This window comes from Prionailurus bengalensis, chromosome E3, assembly GCF_016509475.1.
Source record: "Prionailurus bengalensis isolate Pbe53 chromosome E3, Fcat_Pben_1.1_paternal_pri, whole genome shotgun sequence".
NCBI classification, from domain to species: Eukaryota; Metazoa; Chordata; class Mammalia; order Carnivora; family Felidae; genus Prionailurus; species Prionailurus bengalensis.
This window is the reverse complement of record NC_057357.1, coordinates 23,293,177-23,315,499: the sequence shown is the minus strand read 5'-3', so window position 1 is coordinate 23,315,499 and position 22,323 is coordinate 23,293,177. Positions and strand designations below refer to the sequence as shown.

General features: G+C 46.5%; 1 protein-coding gene across 1 annotated transcript in view; it reads right to left on the bottom strand.

Moving 5' to 3' along the window:
- Positions 1-1,118: 1,118 nt before the first annotated feature.
- Positions 1,119-22,323, bottom strand: part of GGA2 (golgi associated, gamma adaptin ear containing, ARF binding protein 2) — a 34,580-nt gene continuing 13,375 nt past the window's right edge. The window contains exons 6-17 of the mRNA XM_043560293.1: positions 20,472-20,575; positions 19,048-19,128; positions 18,403-18,540; positions 14,766-14,847; positions 10,566-10,691; positions 9,742-9,864; positions 8,987-9,015; positions 8,485-8,618; positions 6,853-7,010; positions 3,829-3,998; positions 2,808-2,918; positions 1,119-2,264 (exon numbers count right to left, since the gene is read on the bottom strand). Coding sequence (XP_043416228.1) covers positions 2,154-2,264; positions 2,808-2,918; positions 3,829-3,998; positions 6,853-7,010; positions 8,485-8,618; positions 8,987-9,015; positions 9,742-9,864; positions 10,566-10,691; positions 14,766-14,847; positions 18,403-18,540; positions 19,048-19,128; positions 20,472-20,575 — 1,367 coding nt within the window. The 3' untranslated portion in view covers positions 1,119-2,153. The remainder of the gene's footprint in view (positions 2,265-2,807; positions 2,919-3,828; positions 3,999-6,852; positions 7,011-8,484; positions 8,619-8,986; positions 9,016-9,741; positions 9,865-10,565; positions 10,692-14,765; positions 14,848-18,402; positions 18,541-19,047; positions 19,129-20,471; positions 20,576-22,323) is intronic.

Genomic DNA, 22,323 nt, shown 5'->3' with positions numbered 1-22,323 from the left:
AGGGGTTCAGGATAGGGGAAAAATACTGCTCATCAGTGCCAAGTCTCCACCCAATATATCATGGATTCGTCTCCCCACTAGAACGGAAGATCCACAAGGGCAGGGGTTTCTGGCCGCTACTCTATCTGCAGTGCCTACAAAAGCGCTGGGCTCCCAGTAGCTGGTCAACTACTTGTTGAAGAAATGAAGGCTGAGGCCTTCAGTAGTCACTGAACTTGATAAATAGAAGGCACTGATGATAACCAGGCCACTTTCAGGGCACCCCTGACACACACACACCCCTATCCTGTTCAAGTCTGCCTAAGCATCACTGGGAGTCGGTCTCCTGGAAGACAGGATGTTGAGACACACAAGTTCGCCAATGAACTAGGGGATAAAAATCTTGTGTGTAAGCCTCATTCACACATTTTGCTGGAAGTTGTGTCTGGGCAGACATCATCATTATACTGGGTTCCTCTTAAAGACTTTATGAAATAGCTAGAGCCTAGAAAAGTTATACAAAACATCTGAACATGCAAGTAATTTTAGATTAAAATGAGTCTTATGGGAGAATGAAGAAGTCACTCATCACTTATGTTTTAGGAATTTTCACATTCGCTTAAAACTCAGCATAGCTAGATGATCTTTTACAGCTCCCATGCCCACCAATTAGCGCTGGCAAAGTTCTAACTATACGTAGAAGTTGACAGCTCCAACTGGCAAGTACCAGATTTTGTGCTAAAGAGCCCCAAACAGGGCCTTGCAGTTTCTGAGGTAGAATCCTGCCCAGACAGGTGAGCTGCTTGGGATCTCAAAGTCCTTCATTGGGCTCTATCAGCGAGGCACAGCTCTCTTCTCCCACCGACCAGCACAGCAGGACTGTAAAGGACACCCAGTGCACAGCAGGTGCTAAGAATGGACTATAAACAGGAATTTTTCCTTCAAACCATAAACGTAACAAAAAATCCACCTCTCTTTTCCAGCTTTGTCCAGACCCGCAGGGCCTTGAGCAGTTCATCAGGTTCCACAGCATGAAGTCTCCCTACTTCCTCTATAGGCAACGGTGCCCTTTAGGCTGGTCGTCTCTAAATGCAACAGGCTCTGTGTCTCCTACTTTACTCAAAACTCCACAAAGCGTATTTGCTACATGGGTATTTATTCAAGGACTTTCTATATTCAGTTCACCACTTAAATCACTGCTAAGCTCTTTTCAGATCTATTTGCATCAGTCCTTCATCTTGGATGGTGAAGTCAACAGGCAAGGGTGAGCCTGTTAGTTATGGCTGACAATGACTGGCACGGCGTCACAATCAAAGAGCTTGGAGGGTAAATGCTTGTGGAGAAACAGGATGAGAATGGAGAGGAGGGTCCTGAGTAAGGGCCCAGACAGGCTGCCCCACCCACGGAACCTGAGGCCTGCATTAAGGCCTGGGATCTGCTTTCCCCTCTGCCCTGGAAGGTCCTCTCTGGGTGATTCTAAGGCACAGTGGTGAAGGACATGCTTGGCCCACTAAGTGTGGTCCTCTCGTCTAGTGGCAGCCCCTCGCCTGGAAAACAGTGCAATAAGCATTCCATTTAGAAGATCTTCTCAAAAACAAGCAAGCAGCATTCTCTAATGGAAATGGAGACAAGGTCTTTCTTGGAAGAGAGTGCCCCAGAAGACACTCTCTGTCCCAAGACCAACCAGGTCCCTTTTTAAGGTCCCTGAGAACAGCAGCCTGGGAGCAGCCAAGACTTTCAAAGGCTGACAAGGCACAGAGTGGATGGATGAAAAGAGAACAATACACGGAAAAAACACAACACAACACAACTTTGGCTTATAAAACCTCCAACCTGAGGCGGGGACATCAGTGTCCACCCACATGCAGAAACAGATGATTGTAGCAGATGGTTGTCAGAAATGCTTTAGCATTTCCCCACACTGCCCACACCCCAAGCCCTGCGCTACCCACCCCCACAACCCCCCCCCAACACACACACACACACACACACACACACACACACACACACACACACAAGTAGTATCTGCAGAATAAGTCAGAGGTTGGGATCCAGAGCCTGACGTCGGGATAGAACTCTTGGCACTCCGCACTAAATCACCGTGATTAGTCCTATCTAGACAGCAACATTCACACTGGCCTAAGCTCGAGCGGCAGGGTCTGTCTTGTGAAAAGTTAGGCTGCACCCAAGACTGCCAGGTCTGGAAAGTCTTTCACTTCTCCTACTTCGCTGAAAGGCTGTCCGCCCTGGTTGAATGTCAGCTTATACCGTAACCGGATGGGCTCCTGGGCAAAGATAGAAGATGTTAAATTAGTGGGGAGAGACACAGACCAGCCCAGAATTAAGAGCCTTTACCCACCCAGTAGTCACCAAGGAACAACATACGTATGTAAGCTCCACCCCAGTGAGACCTCCCAACAACTGTATGACAGGAACACCTGGCCGGGACCCTTTGGGACGACAAACACGAGGGAAGCCAGTCATACATCCTGGGAGCACTCCCACACCTATGCAGTCCTGAGGTGGACCTTGACTTGGAGGCCAGCTAAGGAGGACAGGCAGGCCTCACCCTTTCAGATGACTCCAGGGTACTAGGGTGAGTCTGTATCACTCTCTTGGTTCCCAGCTATGGCCATCCGGTCACAGATCCTCTTTCAATAAGCCCCGAAGGAAAGCAGACTCAGTGAGGAATATTCCACCACCACTCCCAACCAGGGACTTCAGAGCAAGACCTAAATACACATCTCTCAACCTACCACATTGCCTCCCTAGAGTTGAGGCCCACCCCCTCACCCCATTCCCCTGCTAGCAAAAGTGCCAGAACATACTTTGTGTGGATTGTCAAGCAACAGCATCTGAGAGATCACAGCTGGAGGCGTCAGCGGACTGAATGCAGGGAGCTTGGAGCTGGATGCCGGCTGCAGCTTCACTCTCATAGACTATGGGGGTGGGGGGGGTGGGCAGAGAAAAATCCAACATCTAACTGATTCCTAATCAAGTACAGTGTCAAAGAGGGAGATGAGGTAAACGGGAAAACTTGACCTGTACCCACCACCTGATTAAAGGGTCCAAAAGTCCTTCCTTTCCATAAATAGAATGTACAGCTGGCTTCCAAGAGGCAGCATGAGGAGCTAAGGCACATCTTGGGCTGCATTCTCATTCTGCCTCTTACTAGCTCTGTGATCTTGGGCAAATACTTAACCTCTCTGAGCCTTGGACTAGAAATTTATAAAATAGAAGTAATAGCAACACATGTCCCACAGATTACCATGAGGATTAGAGAATGTATGTCTTTATTTTTGTCTACCTTAGATCTTTACTTTTAGGACATTCCTCCCATGTTCACTATGATGCTGGTATGGCTGTTAATCAGGGGGCCCAACTTCCCATGAAAAGCAGTGGATGAAAGATCTTCACTGGCCAGAGTACCTTCTATTCCTGAACACAAGTAACCGGTCCAAGTTGTGCAAGTAACACCAACAGGGTGAATCCTAGCCCTTTCTTGGGTACCCGATATGCATGCCTCGTGCCAGGGGAAAGTTTCCTTTTGAGGTAAAGAGGTTTAAGGACTATGTAACTCTGGAGCTGCTAATAGCCATTTCCATGCTCTGTGGAGTCTGTCACAGAAGATGCTCCAAAGAAGAAAAGTCAAGAGTGGAAAGGGATTCTTAAGGAATCGTTTTAAGATTTTATCTGGATTCGGACATATACTGAAGTCAGATATTCAGAGACCTCCAGTTAAATAAGCCAATAAAATTCCCACCTTAAACTACTTTGAAGATGGTGTCTCTTACACGTAACTAAAGCTTTATTGAAAGAGTCAAAGGAGCTGGCCAGCAGAGGACTCACCTTTGGCACAGCCACTTGAAACATGATGTCCCAGACAGGCTGGGTGGCAGTGCTCATCATGGTCAATAGCAACACCTGCACCTCTGGGTGACCAGGGGCCCCGGTCTGGGAAAAGTGGAGCAGAATTCTGAATCCGTTCCGGTCATACACGATGAGAGGCGGTAGGCTGCCTGGTAGAGAAGGACCGAACCGAAAGGGTTAGCACGACTGCAAACTCGCCAACAGCCCGGCCTGAAAGAGACGTGCGTGTGGTTATCACCCAGTGCTACGCCTTCTCCAGTCAACGCAGCTCCGAGACTTACCTCCTTGGTCCCAAGCTTTCTGCGCAGCCACAACCCAGCCCTCACTACTTCTAGCTGGATTCCTAGAGCCCGTCAAACTGATCTCTCCCACCATCCAGACATCTGAAGCTCATTACCAGTTGGAAAAAAAAAAATGAACTTTTTTGAAGGAGATAGACTAAAATACTATAAGAACACTAGAGAAAATACAGAATATCATAAAGAATAAAATAATAAAAAAAAAAACCCCACCATTATTTCTACCCAGAAATAAGCATTGCTAATAACATTTGGGCCTATTTCCTCCTCATCTCTTTTGTATGACTACATACACACACGCTTCTTACATTTAATTTTACAAAACTGTAAAGATGCAGATTTCTTCAAATCAGTAGGTTTTAATCACATTCCAATGGAAATCCTAACGGGATTTTTTAAATTCCATTAAGAATTGATTCTAAAGCAAATGGAGGGGAGGGGGGTAAATTCAGGAGTCTATCCATTTAAAGACAGGGAGTAAGGGCTATCTGCATCCATAAATACTCAAAAGCACAAAACTGAGAGAAATGTAAAACAAAGAATGCACAACAGACCCAAAAGGGGAATTTAACATGTTAGAGCATCTGTTTCAAAATCAGTGACTGATTCACCAAGTGGCAGACAACTATCTAACCTGGAAAAAAATTTTTTTAATGTTTATTTATTTTGAGAGAGAGAGAGGGAGAACGAACAAGGGGGGGGGGGGGGGGGGAGAGGGAGACACAGAATCCAAAGCAGGCTCCAGGCTCTGAGTTGTCAGCACAGAGCCCAACACGGCTCGAACCCATGGACCATCAGATCTTGACCTGAGCAGAAGTCGGATGCTTAACCGACTGAACCACCCAGGCGCCCCTGTAAAAAATTTTTTTAATGAAAGATCTTTACCTCATGCCAAACATCACTCATCAAAATGCACGTTCTATAGTTTAAAAATGAGACTATCAAAGATTTAAAAGACTGAAAACATTCTTGAGGCTAGGGGGAAAGAGGCAACCTTTCTGGAGGGATCTTGGTTATGCAGAACAAAATTTTAGATGTCTACACCCACATTTCAAAGAATATATCCTAATGAACTAATCAGGAAAATTTAAAACAATGCGTGTCCAAAGATGTTCATTGTAGCACTGTTTTTAACAGCAAACAACCAAAAACAACACAACTAGAAATAAAAATTATCCTTCAGAAAAGAATTCAAAAGCTGAATGATGGTACCATGATTATACATATGTATGATAACATTTAAAAAAATAAAGGTTTTGAGTGGCTGGGGTGGTGCAGTCATTTGAGCGTCCAACTCTTGACTTCCACTCAGGTTGTGATCTCACGGTCATGAGATCAAGCCCTGTGTCGGGCTCTGCGCTGAATGAGGAGCCTGCTTAAGATGCTCTTTCTCTCCCTCTGCCCTCTCCCCAGCTCTCGCACATTTGTGCATGCTCTCTAAATAAATAAAGGTTTTGAAGAACAGTCGAGAGCATGAAAAAACGCTATGGCTTATGGTAATAATGCAGGCTGTAAAACAGTCTATATATACTGTGGTGCCAATTTATTAAGAATATATATGTACATGGCTAAAACAAGAAAATACATTAAGGTATGAATAGAACTTCTGTTTCCGGGGGCACCTGGGTGGCGCAGTCGGTTAAGCGTCCGACTTCAGCCAGGTCATGATCTCGCGGTCCGTCAGTTCGAGCCCCGCGTCAGGCTCTGGGCTGATGGCTCAGAGCCTGGAGCCTGTTTCCGATTCTGTGTCTCCCTCTCTCTCTGCCCCTCCCCCGTTCATGCTCTGTCTCTCTCTGTCCCAAAAATAAATAAAAACGTTGAGAAAAAAAAAAAAAAAGAACTTCCGTTTCTGGGTGAACAGTACGATTTCATTTTCTCTATTTTTTTTGAAATTTCTACACTGAATATGTATTTTCTCACTTTTAATTTTTTAGACATTCTTTTGTAATAGTTTCAGATTTACAAAATGTTACAAAACGCAAAGAATTCCCATATGTTAACATTTTACATAACCACAGTACAATGACCAGAATCAGGAAACTAACATTGAACATGTATTATTTTTAAGTTAAAGTAAGTCTTGGAAGGGCTTACCAACTGTTTAAATTCCTATGCCTGTACCCAGGGCTCTTTGCAATCTGACCCCAGCACACTGAGCCACAGGAGAGCCATGTCCCCAGAGAGAAGGGCCTGCGCTGTATTTCTAAAGACCCTGGGTGTCTCCTGCTCACATGCCAGTGTGCTGACCCTATGCAGTCACCTTACTTACTGGGCCTGCTGTTCCTTTCCTTTGTAAGGAGGTAACCTCTGCTCTCCTGCTCTAATGAGGACCCCTAATGGAAGAGGACCATCAGTCAAGTCCTTCCTTTCCTACTAATCCCACCTTTTTGGAGTTATTTCTGCCACACTTGACATTCCCTTCTTGAATTCCCAATGAGTGAGCACCAGGTCTATAAATAGAATCAAGCCCCCTAGTTAGATTCTGCCTGCCAATAGCCTTCACCTTTAGTGTCAGTCCCAAGACAGAGAAATCTTTATGAAAAATAATAGGTAAAGAGACTATGAAGCCACCTCCTTACCCTCTGCCCCCAGGCCTAATCTCTACCACTCAACTTCCCCAGTTTCAGAGCCACCTCCTGCCAATTCACAGCAGATAAAGCTGGCCATCATAAAGCAAGGGGCGGGGAGGTGAAATTGTACTTACTGGGTTTAACAGACTCCAAAGGGACAAACACTTGAGCCAGAGGTGTATTCTGGGAGGATGGGGAAGAAGACAATGGGCCAGCTTCCCAGGACCAACCTGGAGAGGACTTAGTGCCGGGGGGCACTTCCTTAGGGATACTCTTCTGTGGAACATAATTCCTGCCATTAAAAAAAAAAAAAAAATGTATCAAGACTAGCAAAAATTGTAGACAATTCCCGGAATCTGAAGAACGAGGTTAAGGAAGGGGAAAAACAAGAAATATGTGTGTCTGTGTGTATTTTAGAGAAATAGGACTCTAGACATGGAATTTAACCTGTGCTTCAGTCTTCTCATCCGTAAAATGGGAATAATTTAGCATCTACTTCATGGGGCTGTTATCAGAATTAAATGAGAAAATGTATGAAGAACACTTAGTGGGCTGTGTGCACATAATAAGGACCCAATAAACTAGAGATGTTATTAAGATAATCAAGGTTGCAGCTGTCAGGCAGCCTCTGACAACAAGCCGCTCAGTCAGGTTACCTTTCTTGTACGTGATCACCAGAGTAACAAGAGCTGGGAAGAGGAGAATTCCAATTTTACACTGACCTCTTCATTCACACTTCATGACTTTGTCCATTGGGAACGCAGATTGCAAAATTTTTACTACAAAATGAAAACTCCAGTCCAGACAGAAGCAGCCCACCCAAATCAGGAAGACTACTGGCCCCCTGTTGAATGGTTAGGAATAAACGGAAGGAAACCCTCCAGGGGTGCAAACAAGAATGAGCGCCCGGCACATCTCTGTTGCCACCAGGGCCCTGTGCCTCTACCGTGGACACGGACGCACTCAGGCCATCTGCAAGAAGGCAAACCGCTCCAACCTTTCCAGAGGCAAACCAGCCTGTCCGTGTGTTTGCATCCACACCCTAGAGCACCTCTAGTTCTAGGAATCTGTACTACAAAAGCATTCCAAGTGCCTCCAAACAGAAAGCTGTGTAAATACCCACAAGAGGGAAATGACTAAATATGTGTACACTGTATGCACGTGAATTATTAAACTATAAGAATGAGCCAAAGTTATATAAGTTGATATGCACATGTACCAAAGATGTGACATGAAAAAAACTGCACTGGAGGACAGGTTGTCAATTATGAGCCCATTTGTGTAAAAATAAACAACATGCTGCGTTACTACACGCATAGAGAAGCAAAAAAGGAGCATTCGATATTGTCTTTAGGCAGTGATTTTTGAGACTTTCTACATTATCTATTTGCCTAATGATCAAATTTTGCTCAACTTCAAATTATACTGTAATTGGGGGGGGGTGGGGGAGAGCCCATGAACACCAAAATCATCAGCAGCAGCATCTACTGCTGCTACACCTTAAACCAACCCCCTTTCCAGAGCTCCTGACCAAACTATGTCTTTTCCTCTGACTAGGATAGGGAGTCAAAGGACAAGGGGAAAAGTACATGTTGAACACTTGGCAGAAAGGAAGAAGCCCTTCCAGGGAGGGAGGTCCCTGGCCGTCTTCAAGTATCGTCCCCGTATTCTGGCACGCTAACCCTGCCCTCTGACCCGGCCCCATGGAAGGAACATGAAGTGCACATGGGAGCCACTCTTCTACTGTCCTTGCCCACAAGACTCACAGAGGCCCTGGACATGGCTGTGGGGAGAGGAGATCCAGCAAGTTCTTTTCTGCAGAAGGGCTCTGAACACCACCACCCGGCAGTGTGCTGGCAGTGGGATTCCTCTTTTCCTCACAGCAATTCTGACCGGCAACCTGTCAAACCAGGAATGGCTAAAATAAGGCCAGAGTATGAATGATCATGAGCCATGGTGACACCATGCTTACAACATGTCCTGGGGCAGGAGAAAGAAAGGGCCAGAGAACATACAACTCCTGATCAGACCTTCAGTAAACTGGAACCTGGATACTGCTAAAGGGAGGAGGAGTATAAGGAGAGAGAAAAACATGTCTCTTTGGAGGTCCAAGCCAGACAGTACAGGCAAGGACAAGGCTTTGGACCTCCAAGTCCACAATCGCCACCAGGCTATGCTGTAGCCCCTTCCCCCATGCCCAGGCAGCACTGTCCTCATGAAGGTAGGTTTAGGGACCTCCCCTCCAGTCCCTAGGAAGAGATGCCTTACCTTGTCAGCAACTGGAGCATCACTGAGTCCTGTAAGGAAGAAACAGAAAGATGCACACCAGTAACTCTGACAGCAGCTGGAGATCGAAGTCATGTTCACCCTTTCTAAGACATTTAGAAAAGCCTAGGCAAAGCAGATTACCTAAAATCATCCAATTCATTCATGGCAAATCTGAGATTAAATGCAAAGACGACCTGTCTGAACTTCCCAGGACAGGAGTCCCCACCTCATTCATTCGGGAAGATGTTCTAAGACCACTGGTGGATGTTTGAAAAGGCGAAGAGTACCGATCCCTACATATACCATGTTTTTTCCCCACACAAACATACCTGTGATTCAGTTCAATTTATAAATCAGACACAGTAAGATAACGAAATAGAATAGCAATGTACAGTAATAAGAGTTATGTGAATGTGGTCTCTCTCTCGAAATTTATTATACTGTACTCACCCCTCGTCTTCTTGTGATGGGAGATGATAAAATGCCTACGTGATGAGATGAAGTGAGGTGAATAACATAGGCCTGTGATGTAGCGCTAGGCTACTACTGACCTCCTGACCATGTATCAGGAGTAGGATCATCTGCTTCCAGACCGCGGGAACTGGAGCCGTGGATAAAAGGGGGGGGGGGGGGCACTGTATACCCAATTCCCTCTGAAAACAGGCATATTTTCCCCAAGGAGGACCAGCTGACTCGCTCTCCCTGGGAGTCAGGACCAGTCTCTGTGCCTGCTCCCCCTAAACACCCTCCCTCACCTAAGGCTGCCAGGTCCTGGTGAAGCAAAGATGGTGCCACAGTCCCAGCCTGCTCAGATCCGCTGTCCACCTCCAAGTCGATCAGAGGGCAGTTCTTCATGCAGCCTGCTGGATTCTGAAAGACTACGAAACAGTTAGGAAAATATATCAGAACGAGAGCAAAGAGTCCACTTAATGCCTGTCAGCTTCCCACGGGCCTCCTCCCAATCAAAAGACATCACGTCACCCCACTCAATGCACTTCCGCTTAATGGCTTCATGTACAGCCTGAGCTGGCCTGTAGAATAGGAAGCAGCCAGAGGACCGCCTTCCTACCCACAGCAGTCTGTGTCCTCCACTGATGGTCCATTCACCCTGGCCAGCAACAGCCCTTCTGAACACAGATAATCAGCATCACTGGAGCGCTTGATAAAAACACCCCCATCCCCACTCCCAGCCAAGCTCTAAGCAGGCTTGATTCAGCAGGTCCCAGCTGGGGACCTAAGAATCTGCATTTCAGCCAGTATTCCGGATGATTCTGACGCAGCTAGCCTAGCCTGCTAGGGACCACTGAAGAAGATCATTATTTTGGTCTCTAGCTCTTATAAATAAGCATTTATGACCTGGGTGCAATGTAGCCATCTGCTTCTGTGGATAGCCAAAGTGAGGGTCCAGCCTGCCAGTCACTTTGTGACGGCACAGGTGGCAGGGGCTGGCGATGTAAATCCAACTCTCAAAGGAAAGGGAAAAAAGGGCAAGGCCTCTCATTTCTATACCATAACCCAGAATATTCTGAGGATCCAGTTCTTCTCCAGGATCTGCAGGATGTCAAGGCAGAAAGCATACCTCTGGAGACAGGTAGGTCTCCCACCGAGCTGGTCACTGTGTTCCCAAAGATGACACGGCCCTCCATCACCTGTTTGTACAGCAGAACTCCCTGGGTGAGGAGGTCATTTGCCTGGAGAATCTCAGCTGGAGGAGGAAAGAGGATAGTCCCCCTGGTTTAGTTACCAACAGTCTCAGTCTTTTTTAAGTCATTCCACAAAGCAGCCACCCATGGCTTCACCAGGTTCAGTACAGCCATACCCCTGCCCCCAGACCCTGTGCTAAGGCCCCTAGCAGACCTAGGTGCTCAATCCCTGAACCCCAACACTTCTAGTTCTCAAGATGCAGGAGGAACGAAATTTCTTCACCTCCTTTCCCAATACCATACAACATAACTGCCAACATGACTGAAACATGATTCTTTCAACTAAGGAATTGCAACTTTAATTTTTTTTCTTTTTCTTTTTTTTTTTTTGGTGATGAGCACTGTGTATGAAATAAAACTTCAACTTTATTTTTTTAAGTTTATTTATTTATTTTAAGATAGCAAGCATGTGTGCACGCATGTGCAAGGGAGTGGCAGAGAGGGGGAGAGAATCCCAAGCAGGCTCTGCACTGTCAGCACAGAACCCAACATGGGGCTTGATCTCAAAAACCATGAGATCATGACCTCAGCCCAAACCAAGAGTCAGATGCTCAGGGCACCTGGGTAGCTCAACCAGTTGAGTGTCCAACTTTGGTCCAGGTCATGATCTCACAGTTCATGAGTTTAAGCCCCACATCAGGCTCTTTGCCATCAGCACGGAGCCTGCTTTAGGGCCTCTGTCTCCCTCCCTCTGCCCCTTCCCCACTCACACATGTGGTTTCTCAAAAATAATCACTAAAAAGAAAAAAAAAAAAAGTCGGATGCTTAACCAACGGAGTCACCCAGGTACCCTAAAACTTTATTTTTTCTAAAACTTTAATTTTAATTAAAATTAAAAACTGAAATGGTTTTGTCAGTGTGGATATGAATATTAAAAGAGTTTTATTGGTACTTTATTCAGTTATTGGAAAGCTTTTAAGTGTATAGGGAACAAATTGGTACATGAATCTACATTTGCACCTGTAAATTTCATAGAGTCTAAATAGAGATCAAGTATTACTGATGAACACTTGGCATACAAATTGAAATGTCGTAAGTATAAAATACACACTGGATTTCAAAAACTCATAAGCATTTCAGTCTACTAAACAGTGTCTCCTGAGAGACAGTGAAAGAACTGGCAGCAGGGTTGGGGCTACATGTAACACTTTGGGCCACAGAGCTAGACTGCTGATTCTCAGGAGTGACCAACTATTTCCTGCCATTTTTCTTTTTTTTTTTTTTTTTTTTTTTAACGTTTATTTATTTTTGAGACAGAGAGAGACAGAGCATGAACGGGGGAGGGGCAGAGAGAGAGGGAGACACAGAATGGGAAACAGGCTCCAGGCTCCGAGCCATCAGCCCAGAGCCTGACGCGGGGCTCGAACTCACGGACCGCGAGATCGTGACCTGGCTGAAGTCGGACGCTTAACCGACTGCGCCACCCAGGCGCCCCTCCTGCCATTTTTCTTAACTGTGGACAGGGGCTGCAAACTGACAAGGGGTTAAATTCACGTGGCAAAATGTTTTATTTTGCATGTGCAAGTTGTTTAAAATTTTAAATTTGATTGTCTTTCAGCTCACTCCAATCAGAGAAAATGATGGGTTTAGACAATAATCACAAAGAGACAACCAAAACCACAGGCCTCTTGAAAACCACCCATGAAGTGTTCTTGCTCCCCAGCTCCTCCAAGTGAACCTGCATCTACTCAAGCCCCCATCCAATTTATCATGAATATTAGGAATTTGGGGTGCTTGGGTGGCTCAGTCGGTTAAGCGTCTGACTCTTGGTTTCAGCTCAGATCATGATCTCACAGTTCGTGAGTTCGAGTCCCACATCGGGCTCTGTGCTGACCGTATGGAGCCTGCTTGTGATTCTCTCTCTCCCTCCCTCTCTGCCCCTCTTGCTCACTCACTCTCTCTCTCAAAATAAATAATTAAAAAAAAAAAATTTAAAAAAAGATGTATCAGGAATTCATAAGAAGTATCAGATACAGAAAAACATATTAAATGTCATGGAGAATGCCATCAGAAAACCAAGGCCCAGAAAAATTCTATAGGTCAAAGAACATGTTCTTCATATAAGAAACAAGAAAGAGACAAAGAATGGAGGAGCTATCTATTAAAAAAATAAAAAAATTTAAACAAAGACTGGACGAGGGGTGCCTGGGTGGCTCAGTCGGTGAAGCATCCAACTTCAGCTCAGGTCATCATCTCACAGCTCATGAGCTGGGAGCCCTGCATCAGGCTCTGTGCTAACAGCTCAGAACCTGGAACCTGACTCGGATTCTGTGTCTCCCTCTCTCTCTCCACCCCTTCCCTGCTCAGGCTCTCTCTCCTTCAAAATAAACACTAAAAAAAAATTGTTTTTAAACATAAAAAACAAGAAAGAGACAAAGAATAAAAAGAAAAAAAAAAAAAAAGACCAAAATGGGGCACCTGTGTGGCTCAGTCGGTTAAGTGTCCGACTTTGGCTCAGGTCATTATCTCGCGGTTTATGAGTTCAGCCCCCCGCGATCGGTTCTGTGCTTGATAGCTCAGAGCCTGGAGCCTGCTTCAGACTCTGTGTCTCCTTCTCTCTCTGCCCCTCCCCCACTTGTGCTCTCTCTCGCTCTCTCAAAAATGAATGTAAAAGAGAAAAAAAAAAAAAAAAAAGACCAAAGCGGGGGGTGCCTGGGTGGCTCAATTGGTTAAGCATCCAACTTCAGCTTAGGTCATGATCTCATGGTTCATGGGTTTAAGCCCTGTGTCGGGCTCTGTGCTGACAGCTTGGAGCCTGGAGCCTGCTTTGGATCCTGTGTGTGTGTGCCCCTCAGCCATTCACACTCTGTCTCCTTCTCTCTCTCAAAAATAAAATAAACGTTAAAAAAAATTTTTTTTAATTAAAAGAAATTTTTAAAGTGTAATTTCTAAAAAAAAAAAAGACTCTAGAAATATCACCAACTACAAAGTATGGTTTTTCTGAGTCTGATTTATTTATTTGTCTTTTTATGTTTTTTTAACGTTTATTTACTTTTGAAGGAGAGAGACAGAACGCGAGTGGGAAGAGGCAGAGAGAGGGAGACACAGATCCGAAGCAGGCTCCAAACTGTCAGCACGGAGCCCGATGTGGGGCTCCAACTCACTATCCGTGAGATCATGACCTGAGTAAAGTCGGTCGCCCAAACCCACTGAACCACCCAGGTGCCCTTCTAAGTCTGATTTAGAAGAAACAAGAGGCACCTGAGTGGCTCAGTCGGTTGGGTGTCCAACTTCAGCTCAGGTCATGATCTCACCATTTGTGAGTGAGTTCAAGCCCCGTGTCAGGTTTTGCACTGACAGTGGGGAGCCTGCTGCAGATTCTCTGTCTCCCTCTCTCTCTGCCCCTCCCCGAAACTAAACACACAAACAAAAATTTGAACAAGAAATGCAGGGGAAGTTAGCAAGAGATGCTAGAGAGAGAAATGCCCAGGGAAATCCGAACACTGAATAGTTGATCACCTTAAAATGTTTGGAATTTGCTTCAATGAGAATAGGTTTGGGGCAAGGGAGAGCAGTACACATGAACAAGATGAAACAAGATGGGCCATGAGCTGTTAATTGTTAACAATAGGTGAAAAGCACATAGGACTTATCCTACTATTTCCCTTTCATGTTCTGCAATTTTCCATAATAAAAAGGGTAAGATGTTTTAATACCTTTGCACAGGTACTGAAATTCTCCACCGTCTCTACCATTCCCTTCTGCTCCTCGCCAGCCTGCCTCATTTAGGTTGGCTACCCAGCCCACCAACTCAGGTCGGTGAAACCTTCAAGATGCTGCTGTTTCCCAGACTTCTGTGGACCTGAGCCTTCCTTCTAACATCACCCTCTTGCCCCACCTACAGGGCACGTTTCCACCTCTTCTTTCAAACCTGCTGACGGGTGCTTGCTCAAGCCTAGGCTTTCCTGGGAATCGCTTCGAAGCCAACACAGGACATGCCCTTCCAAAGCCCAACTTCCATAAAACCTAAAGTCCATCCTGTCTTGTTTCTGGCACCACCGCAGCCCCGCAGTAAGGAGCACGTCTGTTCTGCCTCTGGTGTACCATCTGTGCCTAGAGAAACAGAACCGCATTACCGAGTGCGTCATCGTCATCTGTGGTGTCACTCGCCAGCCGGAACAGGGTGGGCCGCAGCTTTTCACACCGTTCGTACACGACCTGAGTGAACAGAGCTTGGTTTCACCACACACAACAAGGGCCCACAGCAAGGCCCTAGGTGCCCCCAGTAAACAAACAGCAGAGTCTGGGGCTGCAGAATTCTTAGGCTGTCCCAAATGCACGACTGCAGGTTTGAAGTGACGTGGCCACTATAGTGTCAGAAAAAGTTTGGGTTACGGTTACACGAATTTGTAAACTCACTAAAAAGGGGAAAGACCTCAGAAAAGAATCCACGTTCTGAGTGTGTATGGCATTATCTCTTCTCCAAGCTCCCAGAAGAGCTTTAACAATGGGGTGACTCCATATGGAAGCCCTCCGTGACTACCCTGCTTTAAAACTAATATCCAAACTCCCCATCCAACTTCCCTCTCCAACAATGTCCCCGGACACCCACTGCAGGCTCTCCCAGAGCTAAACCTCATTCCCCACCAGGACCGTCTGGGCAAGCTCATTCTCCTCCTCCCAGGGAGAGTGCTCTGGACAACTGCACCCCCCCCACACGCCACGTGTTGAGGAGGACACGCAGCCTCTGCACGTGTGAGGCTTCCCTCCTTGCAAGGGAGCTCAGTGAACACACGAGTCCTCCCTCACAGTAGTGCTCCCTTCCCCAAGCTGTGAAAGGACATATCTGATAGGGGAGTCTAGGAGACAAGCAGGACAGAGCCCCTTCCTCCTGCTTTGCTCCTGAGACCCAGCTGCCCAGATGGAAGCCAACACTGGGCTCTGCTCCTACCAGCTTTATGTTTTAGAGAAGGAAGCCCCTTGCGAGGAGAAGAGTGGTGTGCCAGCATCATCTCAGGTGGTAGGCAGACCTGCCTGATTAAGGTTCAGCATCAGGAAGCCACTTGCCAACACTTCCGTGCCACTTTTTCCAAATGGGCTTTACCCATTATAAGTTTTGTCTCCTGCCAAGTCTCTACTGTCTCCTAGCTGGTTATCACCCTGGGGGAGGGAGAGGGGGGGAGTTGTACTATTTAGAAGCCCAGCAGGCCAACCTTCCAGAGGGACTTTGGAGCCATCTCACCACAGGGGACTGGCTTTGGAGTGTCTGCCTGGCCCAAGCCCACTAATCCTTCTGAGAACTGTCCCCTCTGGCCACAAAAGGCCAGCATGACCCTCTCTGTAATTCCATCCAATCCTGGATGTAGGTAGGTTGATTGACCTGGGATAGATACAGGAGCCGTGCCGGACAAAGAGGTTTCTCTCGGGAATCTGGAATTAGGAAGGATACTAGTTGTTTCTGCGACCCCTGTGAAATGGAAGGACAGGGAAACTAAGGTACCACATGAAGGCTGCTGCTCCTGGGCAGAGAGGCATAAAAAGCTGGAACGCAGAGAGAGAAGACAAATGTAGCTAGCAGAAGGCTGGAGAAAGCAGAGCTCCAAGGACAGACTAAGAGTGGCAGGTTGGGACAGCATTTCAGTGCCACTGCCATCTGTCTGCACCAGGCTGCAGTGGCTCAGCTAGAACACCAAAAGCATCAGCAACACAAGAAAAGAGATAAATTGAACTTCAAAATTAAAAACTTTTGCTTCTTGGGGCGCCTGGGTGGCTCAGTCGATTAAGCGTCTGACTTTGGCTCACGTCATGATCTCGCAGTCCGTGAGTTCAAGCCCCATGTCAGGCTCTGTGCTGACAGCCCAGAGCCTGGAGCCTGTTTCGGATTCTGTCTCCCTCTCTCTCTGACCCTCCCCCATTCATGCTCTGTCTCTGTCTCAAAAATAAATTAAAAAAACAAACAAACAAACAAAAAACACTTTTGCTTCAAAAGACACTGTCAAGACAGTGAAAAGACAACCCACCTAATGGGAGAAAACTGTGTGACCAAGGAATGGTACCCAGGATATATAAAGAACACTTATAACTCAAAAATAAGGAAACAACCCCATGAAAAACTGGGCAGGGACGCCGGGGGGCTCAGTCAGTTAACAGTCTGGCTTCGGCTCAGGTCATGATCTCACGGTACATGAGTTCGAGTCCCATGTCAGGCACTGTGCTAACACCTCGGAGCCTAGAACCTGCTTTGGATTCTGTGTCTCCCTCTCTCTCTCTCTCTGCCCCTCCCCTGCTCGCACTCTGTCTCTCTCTCAAAAAAGAAAAAAAAAAGTTAAAAAAACTGGGCAAAGGATATGAACAGACATTTCTATAGACAAGATGATACACAGGTGGCCAACAGACACAAGAAAGGAAGCTCAACTTAAACTATCAGGGAAATACATTTCCAAGCCACAGTGAGGTGCTACTTTACACCCACCAGGATAACTATTATGAAAAAGACAATAACAAGTGTTGGCAGCATGTGGAAAACTTGAACTCTCACACGTTGCTGGTAGGATTATAAAACGGTCCAATGATTTAACAAACAGTTTGGCCGTTGCTCAGAAAGTTAAACGGAACCACCATATGATCCAGCAGTTCCAGTCCTAGACATATATACGCTCAAGAAAATTAAGTTTACATTTTACAAAAAACACTTCTATACGAATGTTCACAGCATTTGTCACAGCCCAAGTGGAAACCCAAATGCTCAACTGATGAATGGACAAAATGCGAGCTAGCCATACAATGGAATGTTATTCAGCCATAAAAAGGAATGAAGTTTTGATACATCCTACAAGATGGATAAACCTCCAAAACATTAAGTGAAAGCAGCCAGGCTCAGAAGACCACATTCTATAGGATTCAATTTACACAAAATGTCCCAATAGGCAAATCTACAGACCCAGAGCAGATTAGTGGATGTCAGGAGCTGGGGAGGCTAGGCGTGGGGGTGGAGAGTGACTGCTATGGGTACTGGATTTCTTTTAGGGCTGATTAAAATCTTCTAGTTAGTGTTGATGGCTGCTTTTAAGATATATAAACTCGCAATAAAGGTGTTATTAAAAAAAAAAAAACCCTCAAGATGTGTAGGACGTGATGGAACTGGAACTCTAAGCAACGCTGTTAGGAACATAAAATGGTACAACCACTTTTCAAGAAACTGGCCAACTATTTTCCAAAGTTAACTATACACTTAGCATATGACCCAGCAATCCCACACCTAGGCATGTACCCAAGGAAAATGTATGTTTATGCAGAATCCTGTACACAACTATAAACAACTGTTTATAGCAGCTTAATTCATAATCACCCAAAGCTGGAAACACCCAAATAGCCATCAACAGATGGAGAGACATACATGCATACAACGTAATACCACTCAGCAATAAAAAGCAAGCGATCAATACACATGCCATGAATGGATCTCAATTACGCCAAGAGGGAGAAGCCGGGAGGGAAAGAAAGAGAAAGAAAAAAAGAAAGAAAAATTTTATCATTCCATTCATACAAAACTCTAGAAAATATAAATTAAGGATAGGAAGACAGGGAAGCAAGGAAGAGAGGGATCACCAAGGGGCATGAGGAAATTCGGGGCGGAGGCGGGGGGGTGATGGGGTTTAGGGACATGTTTACTATCCTGATTATGATGATGCCTTCATGGACATTCACGTGTCAAAACATGCCAAATTTCTAGTATGTCAATTACACTCCGTTATACTTGAATTTACTTTTTACCTGCAAGGCCTCCTGGTCTGGTGGGGCCTGCCCCGGCCTGCGGTACACGCTTAGCATTTCCTGCAGCACCTTCACATGACTCCGTACCTCCTCCACAGCACTGACTCTCTTGGACACCTTCTCTGATTTCTCTTGTTCCTTTCGGGAGAGAGAGGATGGAAGTGAAGGAGCAGAAACCTTGGATAAAGCCTGAATGAGGGACGGGAAAAGAGGCACTGTGCTGGCGAGCTCAGCCAAGTCACTAACACAGTGAGTAGGCGGGAGTGTTCCCTCAGTGGGCGAAGAAAACTCAGTGGGCCGAGAATTCCTGTGAAAGGCAATGCAGTCCAGGGACAGGGCAATCTGCAGCTTTGTACCACCAGCCTCAATCCCTCCGAAAAACAGATTCCCAAATAGACTTTCTGTCACTGGGACAGAAACCAGGGTCTACGAAATGCTTTGGGCCCCTGGACAAACGTACTTGGGAAGTACCCTGCATGGTTTCTGCTTCCAGTCACCATCTTGCCCTTCAGGGAGCCCGTGGCTGTGCCCCAGTTTTGGGCCCAGAGCCCATCCTTTTTCCAGTCCAATTGGGCACCTATGCCCTCACGCACATACACGTGTGTCAAATGCTGTTTCTGCAGAACCCAGTGGAAAGACGCCCACCTCCTTGACCAAATTCTTGATCAGCCTGTTTGCAGCCTGAAGATCCTCAGGGTGATTGCTCTTCAGAAGCCTCGTCAGAAGCTGAAGAATGAACAAAAAGAACAGGTGAAACCACTTCCCTCTGTGGCAAATGGCCCAGACTAGTAGAGGCAGCAACAAGAGAACAGGAACAACACCTCCTTACTTTACAAGCATCATCTTACCAAATGCTCACAATGACACCATGTAGGGATTAGGACTATTCCCACAGACCACAGGTTTTCAATGGGGCAGGAGGGTGGAGGATTATATCCCCCAGGAGACATCTGGCAAAATCTGGAGATGCATCCAGTGAGTAGAGGCCAGGATACTATAAACTTCCTACAGTGAACAGGAACAGCCCCCAGTAAGAAAACGATCTGGCCCAAAATATCACTAGCACTGAGGCTGTCCTGGGCCACGTACTCTGTGATGTGACAGACCTCGGTGATCTTGTTCACTTTACTCCCCATGCCCAGCAAAACGCCTTGGACGTGGGAGTCACTCGGTCGTCCCTGATGGCACTAAAGATGGCTGTACTGATGCCCAGAGTGCATAAGCAGCTTGCCCGAGGTGACACAGGATTCTATCTTTCTCCAAAGTCTGTGCCATCCTTCGTCTTCCCCCCTCTGCAACTGTAAGGCATCAGTAGGAGAAAGGCCAAAGAGAAAGGCAGCCCAGAACCTGGCCCTGCTTGTTCTGACCTCATGGCCACTGAACATCTAAGTCCAAGGGAAGGGCACAGCTGAGGGGTGCAGTGAGAAGGCAGCGCGTACTACAGACTCACACACGGCCTGAAGCTTTCCTGGTACTACATTTCCCAGACCTTGTGTGTGACTGAGAACAGTAATCACCAAAAGCACCACCACTGCTCCAGGGCCCTCTCCCCATTCAGAGGCACCCTGACGCTATTCGTAGGTCTTTGTCCCACGCCTTACTGATGTCTGAGGAGCAACAAATTATGGGAGGCAGTGGCAGAAGGAAAACGGGTGGCACCAGGCTTACTGGCACTAAAGAAAAAGAGCTGAGCCAACATGTAACCAATTCTTTCCACCATCTTCCCCTAATACCACACATACGCTGGATACGACTGATCATCCACACTGCCCACTTGGGTCATCCTTTTGTACCTTGTCTCCCTCGGGAATGCTTGCACAGATAAGGTGGAGGGCACAAAGAACGTGGCTTTACTATGTGGCCCATCCATGAAGAAAACATCCAGACCTTATGTCACCTTATTCTAAGAGCCCACTCCAGAGAGAACTCACTAATGCACCTCCCCACATTCCCCCACACTCTGGTTCAGGGATCAGAGCACATTCCAGGGGATATTTCAGGAGAGTCTCTACAGGAAGGGGTCCGATCAGATTCAGGTCAGTCACCAAGGTCAGGGAGGGGCTCCTTACCTTGGACTTTTCTTCATCAGCATCAAAGATAGAGCTCTTGGGCCAGGGAGAAGGTGGAGGCAAAATTTTATCCACTGGTAGTTTAGGGTCTTGCTTTACAATCCCTAAAACATGCAATTCATAAAGTTACGATATGGGTATGGGTACCCACTGACTTCACATAAAGTCTAGAAACCCCCAGTTCCTGATGTCCCACTGGGAAAACACTGTCAATGACCTTAAAGGAATACACCCAGGGTATGACCAGGGCTCTGCATCCTCCCTCAGGAGACTCCAAGGAAGGAGCACAAAGACAGGGGCATCAGAGCCAACTAAGTGAGAACAGAGCCAGACCCTAGGGCTAGTAGGCCATGGGCCTCATGCTATAAAAAATACTGATCATTGTATGCAAGTACATAAACCTCCCAGGACCCAGAAATTACTGTAGAATCCATGACACTTCTAAAAACAGCGACTACAGGGGCACCTGGGTGGCTCAGTTGGTTAAGCATCCAACTCTGGATTTTAGTTCATGTCATGAATTCACAATTCATGAGATCGAGCCCTACATCCAGCTCTGTGCTGACAGCACAGAGCCTGGATGGGATTCTCTCTCTCTCTGCCCATCCCCCACTTGGGTTCATTCCTCTCTCTGTCTCTGTCTCAATCTCAAAATAAATAAACTTTTGGGCGTCTGGGTGGCTCAGTCAGTTAAGCGTCCAACTTTGGCTCAGGTCATGATCTCATGGTTCCTGAGTTCAAGCCCCATGTCGGGCTCTGTGCTGACAGCTAGGAGCCTGCTTTAGATTTTGTGTCTCCCTCTCTGACCCTCCCCAACTCGTGCTCTCTCGCGTGTGCATGCTCTCTCTCTCTCTCTCTCAAAAGTAAACTTTAAAAATTTTTTTAAACAAAATAAACTTTAAATAAATAAGTAAATAAATAAATAAATAAAAACAGTGAGTACGTTTGACAGGAAAAGATAGTCCATCCTGAATCCAGGTTCCCTCCTGTACAGAGCCCTACAGACTCTCAGCTTCTGCACAGGACACAGAAAGGCATGAACTGCTCCTCCAACACTGACCAACACGACCCCGGACAAGCTACAAATCTACCACTTTTCTTGAATCCACCAGAGTGGAGACTGCAAGGCAACAAACACCCTGGAATCTGAGGAAAAATGGGAAGGCAACACCAATGTGACTAATTCAGATTAAATGGTTTCTAAATGGTTTACAGGCTGGCATACGCCAGCAAGAGAACACAACCTCTGAGGCCTGTAACATGAGAGGAACAGGCTCTTCTCCAGGGCCCTCACCCGCACTCCTGGAAAGACAATGGGAAAGGCCTGATGTCCCACCTAAATTCTTCTCTCTCCTTCCAGAACCTTCAACTGCTGGGGAAGGACAATAAGCCGTGGAGTTCTTAAAGCAGTGCTGAAAACTTATTACAGCTGAGGAACAGTAAAGAAAACCCTGTGGCCCTGGGGGAAGGGCAGGATCACGAACAGGTCCTGCCGGGACCCAGGGACACAATGTCCACTGAAGACAGAGGCTTAGACAGAATGGAGAATGATGGTGCCTGCCCCCACCAGGCTAACGGGCACTGGGTAACAAGTAATAGCAGTTGACTGTTAGGAAAGTATCTGGAATAAAACCCTCTCTGAGGTGCAGAGCAAAAAGGAAGACCTAATGCTTGGATGGAGCAGATACAGAGGAAAACTCTAGCAAATCAGCTCCCACACTAAACACAAGCTAACACTGTAGGAACTTAAAATCTGGTATAGTGAGAGTAGCTATAGCAACAATAGTCTCAAACTCAGCTCAACTCCTGCCCACGAGAAGGAAAGGTCTGTCCATTGCCAGGGATCAAAAAT